This window comes from Gekko japonicus, unplaced genomic scaffold (assembly GCF_001447785.1).
Source record: "Gekko japonicus isolate JY-2015 unplaced genomic scaffold, Gekko_japonicus_V1.1 scaffold1657, whole genome shotgun sequence".
Lineage (NCBI taxonomy): Eukaryota > Metazoa > Chordata > Lepidosauria > Squamata > Gekkonidae > Gekko > Gekko japonicus.
In genome coordinates, this window is record NW_015168701.1 from 43,521 (window position 1) to 59,303 (window position 15,783).

Sequence of the window (15,783 nt, forward strand, 5' to 3'; positions counted from 1 at the left end):
ATATTAATGAGTTCCTGCTGGGCGTGGCCAACTTGGAAGCCAGCCGGAACTCCGTTCCTGTGCGTTCCTGCCCAAAAATAGCCCTGGATGAGGGAGAGAAAAAGAATGCATGACTGTCCCAAAGTCACCCAGCAAACGTAATGACAGAATGAGGCTATGAACTCCCAGTTCTATACCTCTTTATTCCTGCCTTTAAATAAAAATTGTGTTTTGTTTAAGTGCCAATTGATAATTGGGGCAACAGCTTCTCTGTGACGGCTGACAGACTCACAACCCAGACCTCTGAAAGCTGAAATGGTTACAGAAGTTTGACTCTAATTCTGTCCCCCAACATTTCTCTCCCCTGCCAATTCTTTTAGAGCACTTGCTGATGTTATGAGGCAAGAAGCTCCTTGCACGACGGATCATATGGAACGAGATCTCAACATTGTCGTCCATGTGCAACATTATGAGAACATGGAAAACCGGCCGCCTGCCAATAACTTGCGTGAGTAGTCTTTGTCTTTTTTCTCCCCTCATTGCTTTGTTAGGGATGGCTGCTAGAGAGTGGAAACAGATTCTTTATAAATGTATCGTTTTATTTGCTTGTCATTGAATTCAGCAGTGGAAAAGACTTTGTACTGGAAGTGGTCAAATGCCAGTAGAATGTGGAATTCATGACTGATGTTTAAATGATTTTCCATCTCACCCCACCACTTTTATTTTCTTCCCTTCTTAATACAAATATCCTTGGTCATTTCATCACCTAATAGTTTATTTTGGATTTCAGGGCTCATCTCAGTGGGCAGTAGAAAGAATAGCTGTGCAGCCTGAATCCTATATGTGTGAACTCAGAAGACAGTTTTGCTTTCAGTGGGACTTAAGTAAGTGCCTATAGGTTTGTAGACTTTGGTAAAGCAGAAGTGACCGGATGTGGTACGCTCTGCAAAGTTATAAAATGATAGTGTTCTGAATTTTCCCAGGGAGGTGTATTTCCTAGGCCAAAGTTGAAATAATATCGAAATGTCCCTTAGGTAGCAGAAAGACCGATGAACATATTGTGGGGTGTAAATTGTACTAAGGAGAAAGAGGATATTCTGTATTTGTGGTCAGAGATTTCCCCATCGAAGTGATAATAAAACCTACTTTATGAGTCTAGAAAGCATTTTAGGTTTTCCACAGAGGGAGGGCAGGAAGTAAGCCACTCTGTAGAATAGTTAACCAATCTGTGGAATAGTTGCCTCTGGTTTTTATGATTGGGTACAGGCCTGGCTCTAGACCAAGCAAAGAGCGTCTTCAGCATCAGTTTTTACATGTATTCAGTGACTCATTTTCTACTGCATCTGTCACCTGTTGCACAGCTTTGATGAACAATCTGCATGTATGATTTATCCCTGTTGTACAAGACGATCAGGTTCAGTAGTGACAGGAGGAGGACAGAAACAGTGACGTGAAAGCTGTGCGAAAACGAATTTGATTTTTTACGAATCTTGTGATGTTTGATTATTTTGATGATATCACGGTCACTTACGTTTATTTATTTATTCATTCAATTTATACCCGGCCCTCCTTGCCAAGGCAGGCTCAGGGCGGCTTACATAAAAATGCAGGTATAAATACAATTAAAATCATTCATGAAACCAACCGTAAACAAATCTGCTGTTTACATGTGCAGTATGTGCAGCCATTTGTTGAACAGCGGTTAATGTTGTGGGTTTTCCTATTGAAGATGAACTGTTTGTGTTGTTTGTTTCAATTTGCTGAGTGGATAATTGAATAGGTATGAATCTGCGTGTACCCCTGCTCCCCCTCAGCTTTGGTGCTCTGGCAAATCAGCTCAGTTACCTGTCCCTCAGTCTGGTCTTGATTAGATACATCCGCTTCTGAGAGAAAGGCAAAATTCTGCCAGAGGAAAATGATTTACATGATTATATAAACTTAATGCTGAAATCTCATGTTGTTGTTGTTTTTGTTGTTTGGCATTTAAGTTGTGATGCTCAAATTACATGTGAAAATAGGATAACGTTTCTAACCACAATTTTCAGAATTAGAAAGATGAGTAATTAAATTTTTTAAAGGAAAAAAAAGTATTTTTTAACCTGAAAAAAGTAACCTAAGAATTGCCTTTGGTAGAGAGTCATCGCAAATAATTACATATTCAGGGGAGATACATAAAACAGTGTTCCAGCTTCTCTTGAAAAGTTACAATTGCCAAGAATATTTTAAGCAACAATTTAAATGGAGTCCTGGGTTCAGCAAGTCATCTCTACTGTGCAACAAGGAGTTGTTAGACCATCAGTCTGCTGTATCTTTTAACTGAAAATTGTTCTTTGGTTCATTTTGGAGGCAAATAGCAAGTGGCAAAATGCTTATTTGAGCCCTTATTAATTGTATTTTGTGGTCTCTTCAAATGGTGTTTCTCCTTTTTTTTGCTGATGGCTGCCAGACTTCTCTTGAGCAGTTTCTTAGGGGTTATTTTTGTCTAAGACAAGAAATCTTTAATGGGGCCAGTCTTAAAGTAGTATAGGGGACCACCTCTTCTTGTCTTGGTAATCGCTGTGTGCTTTTGAAGTGATACTGTTTTAGTTGCTGGAGGCTGTAATGGATATGGGTTTGGGCTGGGGTAGTATGTTCTGCAAGTTTGAGCTAGGATTGGATGGATTTCACACGTTGCATTCTATGTTTGTCCTTAGGTTTGCTGTGTGAAGTGTTTCATTCCCACATATTTTTGCTGACCCACTACAATTTCTGTGAACCATTAGTGTGGATGCATGCATAGAGTATATTTTGATAATGTTACACATATTAATTTATGTTGCATCCTTACTTTCTGTAGCTTAATGATGATTATAATGCATCCTGATGCATATACAACATTCAAAGATATTGTGTGTGCCCCCCCTCCCCAATGCAGGACACTTCAAGAGAAAATCTATGTAAAGAACACATAAGTAGGTCTGTTCCATGATGTGAACAACTCTGGTAAAACATTGTATTCCACTAAGGATGGAGCTGCGGTGGCTCAAGTGGTTAAGACGCTGAACTGCAGGCTGTGGAAGGTCAGTAGTTCAGCGGTTCAAGACCCAGGTACCGCAAGACAGGGTGAGCTCCTGTCTCTAGTTCCAGCTCCTGCCAACCTAGCAATTCGAAAGCAAGAAATTGCAAGTAGATAAATAGGTACCACTTCGGTGGGAAGGTAACAGCGTTCCGTGCGCCTTGGTGTTTAGTCATGCCGGCCACATGACCACGGAAACGTCTTCGGACAGCGCTGGCTCTTCGGCTTTGAAACGGAGATGAGCACCGCAACCCTAGAGTCGGACTCGACTGGCTTTCGAGCAAGGGAACCTTTACCTTTACCTTTAAGGATTCCTATTGGACAGGAATTGGGAACATCCCTATAATGATGAATAAGTTTATTGCTCCTACTTGAGTCTATCTCATTTTCTGTCTTGGGCTGTGTTTGGACTCGTCTCAAATTAGCAAATTGATTGACTTAAAGTGGTTAGGTGTTGTCATGTGGCAGTGTGCAACCATGGGATTCAAATAGTTTACTGGAATCTTTGGTTAACCATGCTTCTCAAACTTCTATTGGATTCACAGTAGTCGCTATTCCTGCTATGATAGGCATGATATACCTTACTGTTTTCCATCTAGGAAAAAACAGTCCATGTAGTTTGCAGCTAAAGAGTTAGCGTCCTAAGAAAACATCAGGAGATCCTCTCCAGGATTTCTCATGCACCATTTCATTTGACTGTAAGACAACTATTTTCTAATGGAAGAATGGCTACATTATTATTGTTTTAGTTATAGATCATAAGCCACCATGAGCCACAAAGGGGAAAATGGGATATAAGTATTTTAATAAAATAAAAGATGATGGTTCAGCTGTTAGGAAAGGACCTCAATGTTGCTTAATGGTAGAACATCTGCTTTTCACTCAGAAAGTGACAGGTACAAACCACAGCATTTCCAGATTTAAAAAAAAAGTGATATGAAAGGCAACTACCTGAGAACTTGAAGAGTTCATCAGTGAGAGTAGACAATACTGACCTTGAGTAGTGATCTGACTCAGTATAAGAAACTTTAATGTGTCTGGTTCTTCCACAAGTATGAATCTGCATGTACCAAATACGTTATGAACATAGTCTCCAAGTGAATTCCCTTGCTTTGCTAGTACTGCTGTTTACCATCTCCCAAGAACACATAAGGGCAAAAGGCTTCTATATAGCCAAAGGGGACCTAGTTTTTTTTTTTTTTGGTATATTACCATTTCTTTTCAGAATGTTTGTGGTGGGTCTAGTAAAAGGGCAAAGACTTGTTTTGTGGACATCTTAATCCAGATGCATGTTTCTTGCTTAAGCTAGTCTTGACCTTTCATGCTTGTTGCATTTAACATTTATCTCTTTTCGGGGGGGGTTTAAATTTGGAAAAATTGGTGCCAGAACTCTCAAGAGGGAAATGAAGTTTTTAATGTGTATACTGAAAACTCATGAACTTGTAAACATTTTAAAAAGAATTTTGTCAAAATGGTTCTGGAACTCTGGTCTGGTGCATTACACCAGGAAAAAAGGCCCGTCAAACTGGTCATGCCCCAGACTGCTGCTAACTTTGGAAATAGCAAACATTTCTCCTGCAAGGTAGCGTGCAATTTGCCAGTGATCAGTGGTTGATGAAGAGTTTTATGCACAATATTTTTTGAAAATAAAAACATTCTTTTATGTATCGGAGCAATATTACTTTAATATTCAGATAATAATAATAATAATAATAATAATAATAATAATAATAATAATAATAATAATCATAATAATAATAATAATAGAAGAGATTGTATTTATACCCCACCCTTCACTCGGAGTCTCAGAGCGGCTTACAAAGTCCTTTCCCTTCCCCTCCCCACAACAGACACCCTGTGAGGTAGGTGGGGCTGAGAGAGCTCTGAGAGAACTGTCCTTGAGAGAACAGCTCTGACAGAACAGCTCTGACAGAACTATGGCTTGCCCAAGGTCATCCAGCAGCTGCAAGTGGAGGAGTGGGGAATCAAACCCGGTTCTCCCAGATTGGAGTTCGCGCACTTAACTACTACACCAAACTACACCAAACAACAATAACAACAACTTAACCAAAGATTAAATTATTGGTCCTCAGTCTCTCTGACATGGGGCTGATGCCAGTCAAAGATGTGGAATCCTGTGTCCCAGTCATAGTAACAGTGTAACCTATTCTGAGCCTTTCCTGGGATGCCAAAGTAACTCGAATAATTGACTGCCTTCTAACAGCTGCAGTCTTTGAGAGCAGGGCTCTTCTTTTCAGCAGTGTCAAAGTAGGGAGCCTCATGCACAGATGCACCTCTAGAACAAATGGCAGCATCTGCTCCCGGTGCATGTGTGAGGTTCCAGTTTACATCTTGCACATACTTTTGGACCTATCCAGTGGTAAAGGATTACTATCAAACCCTGAGCAGAGAATGCTTTTACAAGCAAATTCTCAGAATGGGCTACTTATTTAATCTGTCCAGGTTGCATACCACTTGGGGCCGTGCAGCCTAGAAGCTTTTCAACCTACTTGCCTTATTCATGAAATATGCCTCCTCATAACCACATCTCCAGTTTGTGTCTTTTTGGCGCCAATTATACATTGGGAATTCCAATCACAGGACCACAGAATTGTGGTCTTTTATGTGTTTATATGATAGGGCTGTGGTGGCTCAGAGATTAAGACGCTGAGCTGCAGACTGGAAGGTCGATAGCTCGGCAGTTTGAGACCCGAGTGCCGCATGATGGAGTGAGCTCCCGTCTCTGGCCCCAGCTCCTGCCAATCTAGCAGTTCAAAAGCAAGAAATTGCAAGTAGATAAATAGGTACCACCAGGGGTCATTTCGTAGAAAAAGAGCTAGGGGGACTCATTAGCATAACTCATTAGCATATGCCACACCCCCTGACATCACCGGAAGTGTGTCATAAGGCCACGCCCCCTGACATCACTGGGGTTCCCATTCCTAAGGTGGAGGCAGGGGATCTCCCCCTTTCATGGGCTCCTGCCTGCCACCTGCCAGCTGGCTGGCAAGAGGAAAATCTCCCCACCCCCAAAACTGCACAATGCACTGACGTCACCCAGAAGTGACATCAGTGTGTCAGAGATGTCAGGAGGTGGCGTACTTTTTGGGCAACACTCTATGGTTTGAGGCCATTTTTACCATAGAGTTTGCCCCAAAAGCAGAGCATTGCACCCCGTCATGGACACACTGATGTCACTTCTGGGTGACATCAGTGCATCACGTGACCCCCCCGCCCACCCCTGGAATGCCCCCCAAATCCCCCCACCAGCACAACAAGGGGACCTGGCAACCCTACATTCTACCATTTCATTGGAGAAGGTCCTTCAAAAGAACCCAGCAGATCTTTAGTGTTGGTGTTTTTAAAATATTTTTTACTTTCCTCTTTTCTACCAAAGGTCTACAAACAATGCAGTGAATTAAAGCCACTGCCCAGTATATGAGAAGACTTTCTGGTCCAGCCTCTTTCACCCTCTTTCTCTGCGTTGGCAATGCTCGTTTGGGAATGGCTTCCCCAGCTCCAAAGGAGCAGCTGGCTAGCCCCTGCAGGCAGACCAGGCAGAGACCGCAGGACAAGGCTGGAAGGATCCAGCCAAGTGAGTCGAGCTGCCACTTCCAGATTGTTGTTTTTTAAAAGTGGGGAAAGGCAGGGAGAGCTGAGAGCGGAGGGCAGACCTGGCCAAGTTTCTCCAGGCTGAGGTGTGGGTGTGTTTTTTTAAAAGGTGGGGAAGCTGGGGAGGGCGGACGGAGGAAGCGAGCGCCTTCAAAGAAATGCTAAAAACTGACTTAAAAAAAATCATTTCAGGCAGAAAAGCATGTGGGGATTTGCATCTAAGTAAGGAGGCTGAACCCCAAATAGCCCCACGGCAGCTATGGACCTGACCCCAAGCAGACCTTGTGGGTCACACTGGAGATACCCAGAAAGACTGAGGGCCAAATGACAAGGGGAGCATATCAGCCCAGGAAGGGAGAGCTCGCTTGATGCGGGGAGTGGGCCAGGCAGAGAGAAAAGGGTCTGAAGTGACAGGGGGCTCGGAGATACGGTTAAGGTGGTGGGGGTGGGGGGAGGCCACATGAAGCGGCCTTATACTTATACGGGGAAGTTGGTGCCGTTGAAGGGGTCGGTGTCGTTTACGAACTGCACCCGGCAAGCCAGCGTCGCAATGCCATGGCGCATCCATGCACCAACCCGGCGGCGGCCGGCCGGAGCGGAGGGAAGCCAGGCGAGCCCGGCCGGCGGAGAGCGCACCGCAAGGAGATGCCATGAAGTTGCTGCTGCCCGGGGAGGAGCCAAAGCGATAGCCGCCCCCCCTGCCCGCTTGCTGCACCGAGTGTGACGGGAAAGGCGAAGCCGGGAGGCGGCTGGGAAACCTGCTCGCTCGTCCGCGCCCAACGCAGTGCACACCGCCTCCTCCCCACAGCCGGCGGCGACCTCCAGTGGGCACCAGCAGGGAGCTCCAGGCCCCGCCCTCCCGCACCTCACCCGGGGGGATGGCGTCCCCCCGCATCCCCCCTAAATGACCCCTGGGTACCACTTTGGTGGGAAGGTAACAGCATTCCATGTGCCTCAGTATTTAGTCATGCTGTCTACATGACCACAGAAAAGTCTTTGGACAGTGCTGACTCTTCGGCTTGGAAACGGAGATGAGCACTGCCCCCTAGAGTCAGATTCGACTGGCTTTCGAGCAAGAGAAACTTTTACCTTTTACCTTTATGTGTTTATATGGGAGGGAAGACAGCATGGTATAGTCCAGTCTCATCAGATCTTGGAAGCTAAGCAGGTCAGTACTTGGAAGGGAGACCACCAAAGAGAATTCTGCAAGAGAAGGCAACTGCAAACCACCTCTGCATCTCACTTGCCTTAACAGCCCCTCACTGGGTATTGGCTGCAACTTGACATCGCTTTACACACACACACTTTTTAAAATCTTTATTTTATTTATATTGTAAGCTGCCTTGAGTTCGTCAAGGTAGAAAGGCAGCAAATAAGCGTTTTAAATCAATTACATCATCACATGATGTTTGACCCACATTGTACAGCGATTACAAGGGATAATGAGAGAAATTTAGTCATGGTGGATTCTAGATTTATGTATACTTTAATAGCACATGTAGCTAGATTAATAGACTAAATCCTAAATTCAAGTCCTAAATTCAAATCCTCACTATTATGAAACTCATGGGATATTTGTTTATTTACTTCACTTCATTTGCAGTCCGCCCTTCTCACTAAAAGGTAGATTACAAACAAAAACAATGCAGTAGGAATAGGATAATACATAGCACCCGCAAAATTTGTATGATGCCTCTCCAGACAGCTAACAACAATAAAACAAAACCTAGGAAAAAGACAATAAAAACTAGTCATACCAGTAAAAACATATCAATAAAACAATTCAAGTCAATAACAAATCAAGCTGTTTAAAATACCAGTAAAAAACAGCCAATAAAAGGAGGCCAGAGCATAAAAGCACATAAAACAGAGCAATTTAAATAATATTGCTGAATCAGAGTAATATAACCAATAGAGAAAGTTTAGAGAACAGTATGCAGTGAAACATTGTATGATATAATCAAACAATGCAATAAAACTGGATTACAAAATTACAGAACAATGCAATATAAACATAATACTGAACACAGCAAAACCTGCCTTGAATTCCACACGTTTATTACAACCTTATTCGCTTTATAAAAATTGCCCTCCTGAACACCCCATTTTATACATTCTGAAAAAATAGGAGTGTGGGAGCCTTCTTGACCTCACCAGGCCGGCCATTCCACCAGGTGGGAGAACTTTAGGGCTGCCAACCCCCCCGGTAGGGTGGAATTCCCCCCGCCCCGGAGGCCCGTCACCCGACGCGGGGGAATCCGGGCCCGGGGGGAACTCCGCCCCAGCGTGCGCGTCACCCGGAAGTGACGTCGCACGCTGGGGGCGGGGCCAATCCCAAAGCGGCTCCCGGACCGGCAAGACGATCCCCCGCCGGTAGGGAGTTTTGATTTGGCAACCCTAGAGAACTTTGAGCCAGTATTCTTCCCTCTCACAGGCTAAGCTATCCCACATGGTTATTGTGAGAAGAACATGGAGGACATGGAGGACAGGAGAGCCATGTACTTGGCAGAAGGGCAGGCTAAATGTGTGAATGACAGATAATGCAAAAAAACCCTGAGGGTATAGCTTATCCCAGTCAGATTTTAATGGCAGTGGAAAAGGTGGTTCTTAGCCCTGGAGTCTGAAAGCCATTCTAACTGGAGATGGCAGGAACTGAACCCATGATCTTACCCTACAGCACAGGCTCTTGCTTGGCTCTTACAGGTCTCTCATTCAGTCAGACAAAATTACAATGTTTTGATCTGAAGCCATTTCGCAGACTTCTGTGTGTATTGCTAGACAAAAACTGATTTTTCAGTTTTTGGCTTTTCGCCTCCTCTCGCCTTAATATGGAAATATTAGTTTATGTCTGAACTTTTAATTGGCGCTGGGCAGGGCTGGCCCCAGCATATTTTGCACCCTAGGCAAGGATCCCTTCTGGCGCCGCCCCCCCCGTGTGTCTCCCGTCAGAGCCAGCAGGGGCGCTTTTGGTGGGGGTGGGTGCAGTTTGGTGCCCCTAAGGGCCAGGGAGCTCTAGGCGAATGCCTAGTTCGCCTAGTGAGCGAGCCGGCCCAGGCTCTGGAGAGTCGTGCCATTTTAAACCGTTTCCTTAAACATATAAGGAATATGTAGATGAAGATTGTTAGTGTACTTAGAATAAGAAATGGAGATTTGTCTGGCTTTAATGAGAACTCTCAGCAGGCTAATGGGACAGAGGATCTGGCTATAAAGGGCCATCATGGAATGGTAAAGCATATTTAAGATCTGATCCATTTCCTGCAGTATGCTGTTATTTGGTCTTAAACTTTTGATAATTTGTATTAGTTTTGGGAAGGCCTCTTTACTGGAGATGTTTAATTCTAGTTTCTCTTTTTACATTTTTATGGTACTATAATTGGAAGGTTTTCGAAGAACTGCATTTTAGGAAAATGTCAGCCATTTTAGGATGCAATCATTTTTAGATTCATCCTATGCTATTCTCATTATTGTTTGTCCATCTGTCTCCAGTATATATTCCATCCTTTCTCCAATGAACTCAGGGGGACATACATGGTTCTCCTTTCCCTATTTTATCCTCACGATAGCCCTATGAGGTAGCTTAGCCGGAGAGAAAGGAACTGGCCTCCCAAAGATGTTTGTGTGCTCTTTTTGTGGCTCAGTGGCCTCATTACAATATGGTATAGCCTTCTTTGAGGCACCATAGTGTAATATCATCTTATCTCTGGTGCTGCAGTTCTGGTGGTCCATTTACACAGGCAAGGCATCACATGATCTTACCTGTTATCCAGTGGTTAACAAGCACGAGCGAACTGATCCCATGACAGCAAAGATATCAGTAGATTAAATGTTTAGTATTTCCCTTCACTAGCTTTGTCTCTTCTCTTTCCATCCCTCCAGCACTTAAAATTGTTGTGTTCATGTCTAGAAGTTAAGAGTGAATGCAGTTTTGTTTAGGTTAGATACACAAAGCAAGTTGTTCTATAATTTCTGTGGGGATACAGAGCTCATTCTGATTTCTATAATGATTAGTTGGTAGTGAAAGGAAGCACAGAAAGAAAGCAAATGGAGATGCTTGGTAAGTGCAGGCTAATACTACTCTGCATATGATTCACTGGGAAATTCAGTGTTAAACTAAAGGGTAGTGTTAAACTAAACAGTGTTAAACTAAAGGGTAGCCACTTAGCTGCACAAGTTAAAGTACTTGGCAAGCAAACTTTTTGTTAAAAAACTGGTCATGCTGGATGCCAGTTTCCTTTTGGGCAGAACTGCCAAGAGTCACCCCAGGCTGCCAGACAAAGATCCCCCATGGGCCCCCACTCATGTCACCAAGACCTACCTACCCAAATATCCAGGGCTCTTTTTGTAGAAAAAGCCCAGCTGGAACTCATTAGCATAATAAGCCACACCCAACAGCAGGAACTTATTAGCACATTAGGCTGCACCCCCATGTTACCAGAAGTGTGGTCATCCAGCAACACTCACTTTTTGATTCTTATTCTGTTTACCTTGTTTGTTGTCAAAACTGAGGGCTTTTTTGTAGCAGGAACTCCTTTGCATGTTAGGCCACACACCCCTAATGTAGCCAATCCTAATGTGTTTCTGCTGTTGGGTGTGGCCTATTATGCTAATGAGTTCCTGCTGGGCGTGGCCAACTTGGGAGCCAGCCGGAACTCCGTTCCTGTGCGTTCCTGCCCAAAAATAGCCCTGCAAATATCATATCAAAACAAATCACATGGCTTGGTGTTAGCTTGAATAGGCTAAAAAGTGCCCTCCTCTGTATAGAGCATACATTTTCTTTTTCCATTCTGTGCATCACATTTTCTTTTCTACTCTCCAAAAAGCTCCAGGTGGTGTATGTGGTTCCCATACATTTTGTACTCCGTAAGAACCCTGCAAGGTAAATTAGGCTTAGCAGTACTGACTGGTTTTAAATCACATTTCCCCTTTCTCTTCCCTTCAGTAAAGAGGCTGCTAGATTTAGACCCACAGACCAGTTGGTGTCTTGTCCAGGGTGACTGTGTCTGGAACGTTATTTATCCAGAGACCCGTTTGAGGAAGTTTACAAAGTAAAACAATGCGGTGAATGTTTTTTTAAAAATTACAACATAATAATTATCAATATAAAAATAAGCCATGAGAACAGCTTGAAACAACATTCATCAACCTAAAATGATAACCTTCACGCCAGGCAGGCAAGTCACCATGCAGTAAAAATGCCTGTCACAGAAACCTGCTCTCTATATTCCTAATAACCAGGGCTATTTTTGGCAGGAACGCACAGGGACGGAGTTCCGGCTGGCTCCCAAGTTGGCCATACCCAGCAGGAACTCATTAGCATAACAGGCTACACCCAGCAGAAGACACTCATTAGGATTGGCTACATTAGGGGTGTGTGGCCTAACATGCAAAGGAGTTCCTGCAACAAAGAAAGGCCCTGGGTTTTGACAACAAACAAGGTAAACAGAATAACAAGCAAAAGGTGGGTGTGGCTGGATGACCACACTTCTGGTAACACGGGGTGTGTGGCCTATTATGCTAATGAGTGGTACAATCAGGGGTGTGGCCTAATAGGCTAATGAGTTTCTGCTGCTGTGTGTGGCCTATTATCCTAATGAGTTCCTGCTGGACTTTTTCTACAAAAAAGCCCTGCTAATAACTGAATCACTGACTACCAAAAGCCCACTTCCCCCCAACCCCAGAAAGGTATCCTCGGTACAAGATGATATTGGTACATCATCCAAGAAAAGGCTCTCTTCTAAGGGATCACACTTTTCCTCCTCAGACTGATGCTCTCTAACCTCAAGAGTCTTACTCTCCATAACAGCGGAAGAGCTTTCAGCACAGGAGTGGGACTAATTTGCTAGGTCCCTGAAGGTAGGGTTACCAGGTCTCATTTGGAAAATACCTGAAGACTTTTGGGGTGGATCCAGGAGAGGGTAGGGTTTGGGGAGGGGAGGGGAGGGGAGGTGCTTCAGCATGGTACAATGTAGGGCTGCCAAGTCCCCCTGAGGGGCGGAAATCCCCCCGCCCCAGAGGCCCGTTCCCCGACGCCGGGGAATTGGGCCCCGGGGGGAACCCCGCCCCAGCGTGCATGTCACAGGGCAGTGACGTCATGATGCTGGGCACGCTGGGGGCGGGGCCACGGCCATACAAGGGAAAATGTGCGCCGGGATCCACACGGGAGTCTCCTGCCAGCAAGGTAAGTGCCACTTGGCAACCCTAGTATAGTGCCATAGAGCCCACCCTTCAAAGCAGCCATTTTCTCCAGACAATTTTCTCCAGCCATTTTCTCCAGACAACAGACCTCTATCAGCTGAAGATCAGTTGTAAAAGTGGGAGATCTTCAGGCCCCACCTACCTGAAGGGCTTGTCCCCACACCTCCTCTCCTCTTCCTTAGCTTCTCCAAGTTGGCAACCCTTGCTTCAAGGGAACCACATTGCTCCCGAACAGTCAGAAACACCCATGCATCAAGCGTGCACCCATGATTTTTGCCCAGTGGGTAGATAATTGTGTATGTGGCACTCCCTGGATAGCCCCTGCTCCTCTGCTGGCTTTTTACCTTCTTAGCTGGTTCAGATTTTTAAAGGTGTTTTAGGGTGAAATAGGGTGCTTAGCTGAATTTGAGCAGATTTCTGTAGCAGGAAGGATACAGCAGCACACCTCCCTCCTTGCTGATGTGGAACTTGAATGTCCTTTCTCGGGAAACTGGCACTGGAGGAATTCTCTCCTTTAACCCTGGACCTCCCTCACTGAACTTCCAAGCTCAGCTCCCCCTATAAAGCACTGGTAGCAAGCCCCCCAGGGATTCCAGTGCCCCTTACAGAGTCAGTGTCAGGCTCGGGCACTTGACCAACTGTACCTGTTGTATTTCTGCCATGATGATTGCTGTAACCTTTTTCCTTCCCTCTTCCCATCCCGTCCTATGGCTGTGTTCTTATTGCTTACCCTCGCCTGCCATTGCATTCCTGAGGGTGGGGAGTGAGTGTCTGTAGGAATAGGGAGGCTAGCTTCAGTAAATCTTCCATGCTGCCCCAAGAGGCACTTTTCACACCGGAAGTGTCCTTGGAGAAGAGTGTGACTAGTTATAGATCGTATATCTCTTATGGTCTTTGTAGTAAAGCTGACGTGTACAAATGGAACGTAGGATTGTAACTATCTGCACTTTTCCCGCCTTGGCACACCAGTTCTGACAAAGAGTTCAAACCCTGAACATCTCATATTTTCTAATAAAACCTTTCACTGAAAAGGTGTGCATGGAGAGTGATTTGACGGGGAACCTGACAGATTTTCAGAACTGACTTCTCTCCTACATGGATCTCCCCCTTGCTTCACGAGAGATGGGGAATGGTGATGGAGAAAGTGGGGATGGTACCAGCCCCAGGACGCAACCTGAGTTGCCTGGACCTGAACCCCCATGTCTGGTCGGTACCAGGAACGAAGAAGAGGATGAGACAGAGTTACTTCCAAGCCCCGATCACTGGGATGATCCGGCCAGGTTGGGGCTTGATGATGAAGAAGAAGTCATGGAGGTAGATGATGACTCAACCCTCCCTCAGTCCCCTGATCACTGGGACAAGCCAGCCGGGTCAGGGTCTGGGGATGAGGAAAAAGACGGGCGAGGAGACGGGTCCCAAGGCGGGGGCCCCTGTACCAAAACCTGAGCTTCCAGAGATCCCTAAGAGGCCCGTTACCCATTCGAGAAGGTGTGTCTCCTTCAGCCCCTCCAACTTACGAATGGAGGTGAGGCAACTAAAAGAGGTCCTACGGAAACTAAACAAGTGTCTGCCCCAAGTGGTGCACAAGCTTGTGGAACAAGAGACTGCTGAAGTACTTGAAGGGGAGAGAGCCCCCAGATGCAGTGAGACCCCCGATTGTTGGCAACCCCACGACGCGCTAGAAGCCACATTTGACGGCTCCCCAGAGAAGGTATGATTCTTCGTGATCCAGGTGCGCGCCATGTTAAGAGAGTGGGGCCATACCTTCTTGTCAGACAAACAACGCGTGGACTATGTGGGCTCCCACCTCCGAGGGTGAGCGGCTGACTGGTTCATAGCGCTCCATAATATTGCGGCTGCTGAGTTGAGAGACTTGGGAGCATTTCTACAAGCCCTACAATGCCAGTTCGAGGACCCCCTAGAGTTAGAGAAGGCGTGAACCCGGCTGACAGGAATCCGTCAAGGCACCCGCTCAGTGCAAGATTACTCTGATGAGTTTAAAACTACCGTTGCCAAACTCTTGGGGTGGCCTGAAGAAGTTCTAATAGAGTTTTATTGGGCTGGGCTGAACACTACCATCTTGGAGAAAGCTCTGGCCCAAGCAATGTTTCCTCTAAGCTGTGGAGTCCTGTGAGCAAAAATCCTACTCTGTGAGCCACTGGGATTAAAGTTGTGAGCGAGCAATTTGGCTACTGCATGAATGAGTTTGCTCTGGAGCCATCCTTCATGAGCAAAGGCAAAAATGTGTGAGCCAGAGGGAACACTGGGCCCAAGACAGCCCCCTTACCCTGGCTGAGTGGATCCAGTGTCTGTGAAGCGGAGAACCACCACAACTTGGTAAAGCTGTATCACCACAAGACCCCAGGCCATGGGGGGGGAGCACTGAGAGGGGCACGAGGCAGAGGGGCCCCGCCGAGTGGGAACCAGGAGCATCGCCTCAAGAAGGGTTTGTGTTTGAGATGTGGCAAGCCGGGCCACTTTGCTGTCAACTGCACCTGGGCCCGGCCAGAAGACCAAGACCGATGAGGAGAGTGATGTGATGACTACCAGGAGAAGAAAGGGACGCTACCTGGGGAAAGACCCAAGTCTCCAAGAGCGCTGCAAGCGGCCGAATCCCCCTCATCGGGGACAACTTCCTCTAACGAGGGACCTGCTGTGAAAGGTGCCAGCCAGCAGGTCCGTGACACCCTGGTGCGAGAATCAGTGAGAAATTGTACCTCCTTGTTATTTGTGACTGTGACTATTTTGCACCCCGAAGCCTAAACCCAAATACTGGTGAGGGTTCTAATCGACTCAGGGTGTTCCCAAGACTTAATAAGCCCTATGCTAGTTACAGGACTGGGAGCTGGGGTGATTAAGCTGAAGGAGCCAGTGGTTTTCACCCAGATGGGCAGAACTACCATGCAGTTGTGCCAATATCAAACTACTGAATTGCCTGTGGG

General features: G+C 45.8%; 1 protein-coding gene across 1 annotated transcript in view; it reads left to right on the forward strand.

Annotated features, from left to right (window-relative positions):
* Positions 1–15,783, forward strand: part of SHISA9 (shisa family member 9) — a 391,212-nt gene that overhangs the window by 22,702 nt on the left and 352,727 nt on the right. The window contains exon 2 of the mRNA XM_015415502.1: positions 360–487. Within this exon, the coding sequence (XP_015270988.1) occupies positions 360–487 (128 nt within the window). The remainder of the gene's footprint in view (positions 1–359; positions 488–15,783) is intronic.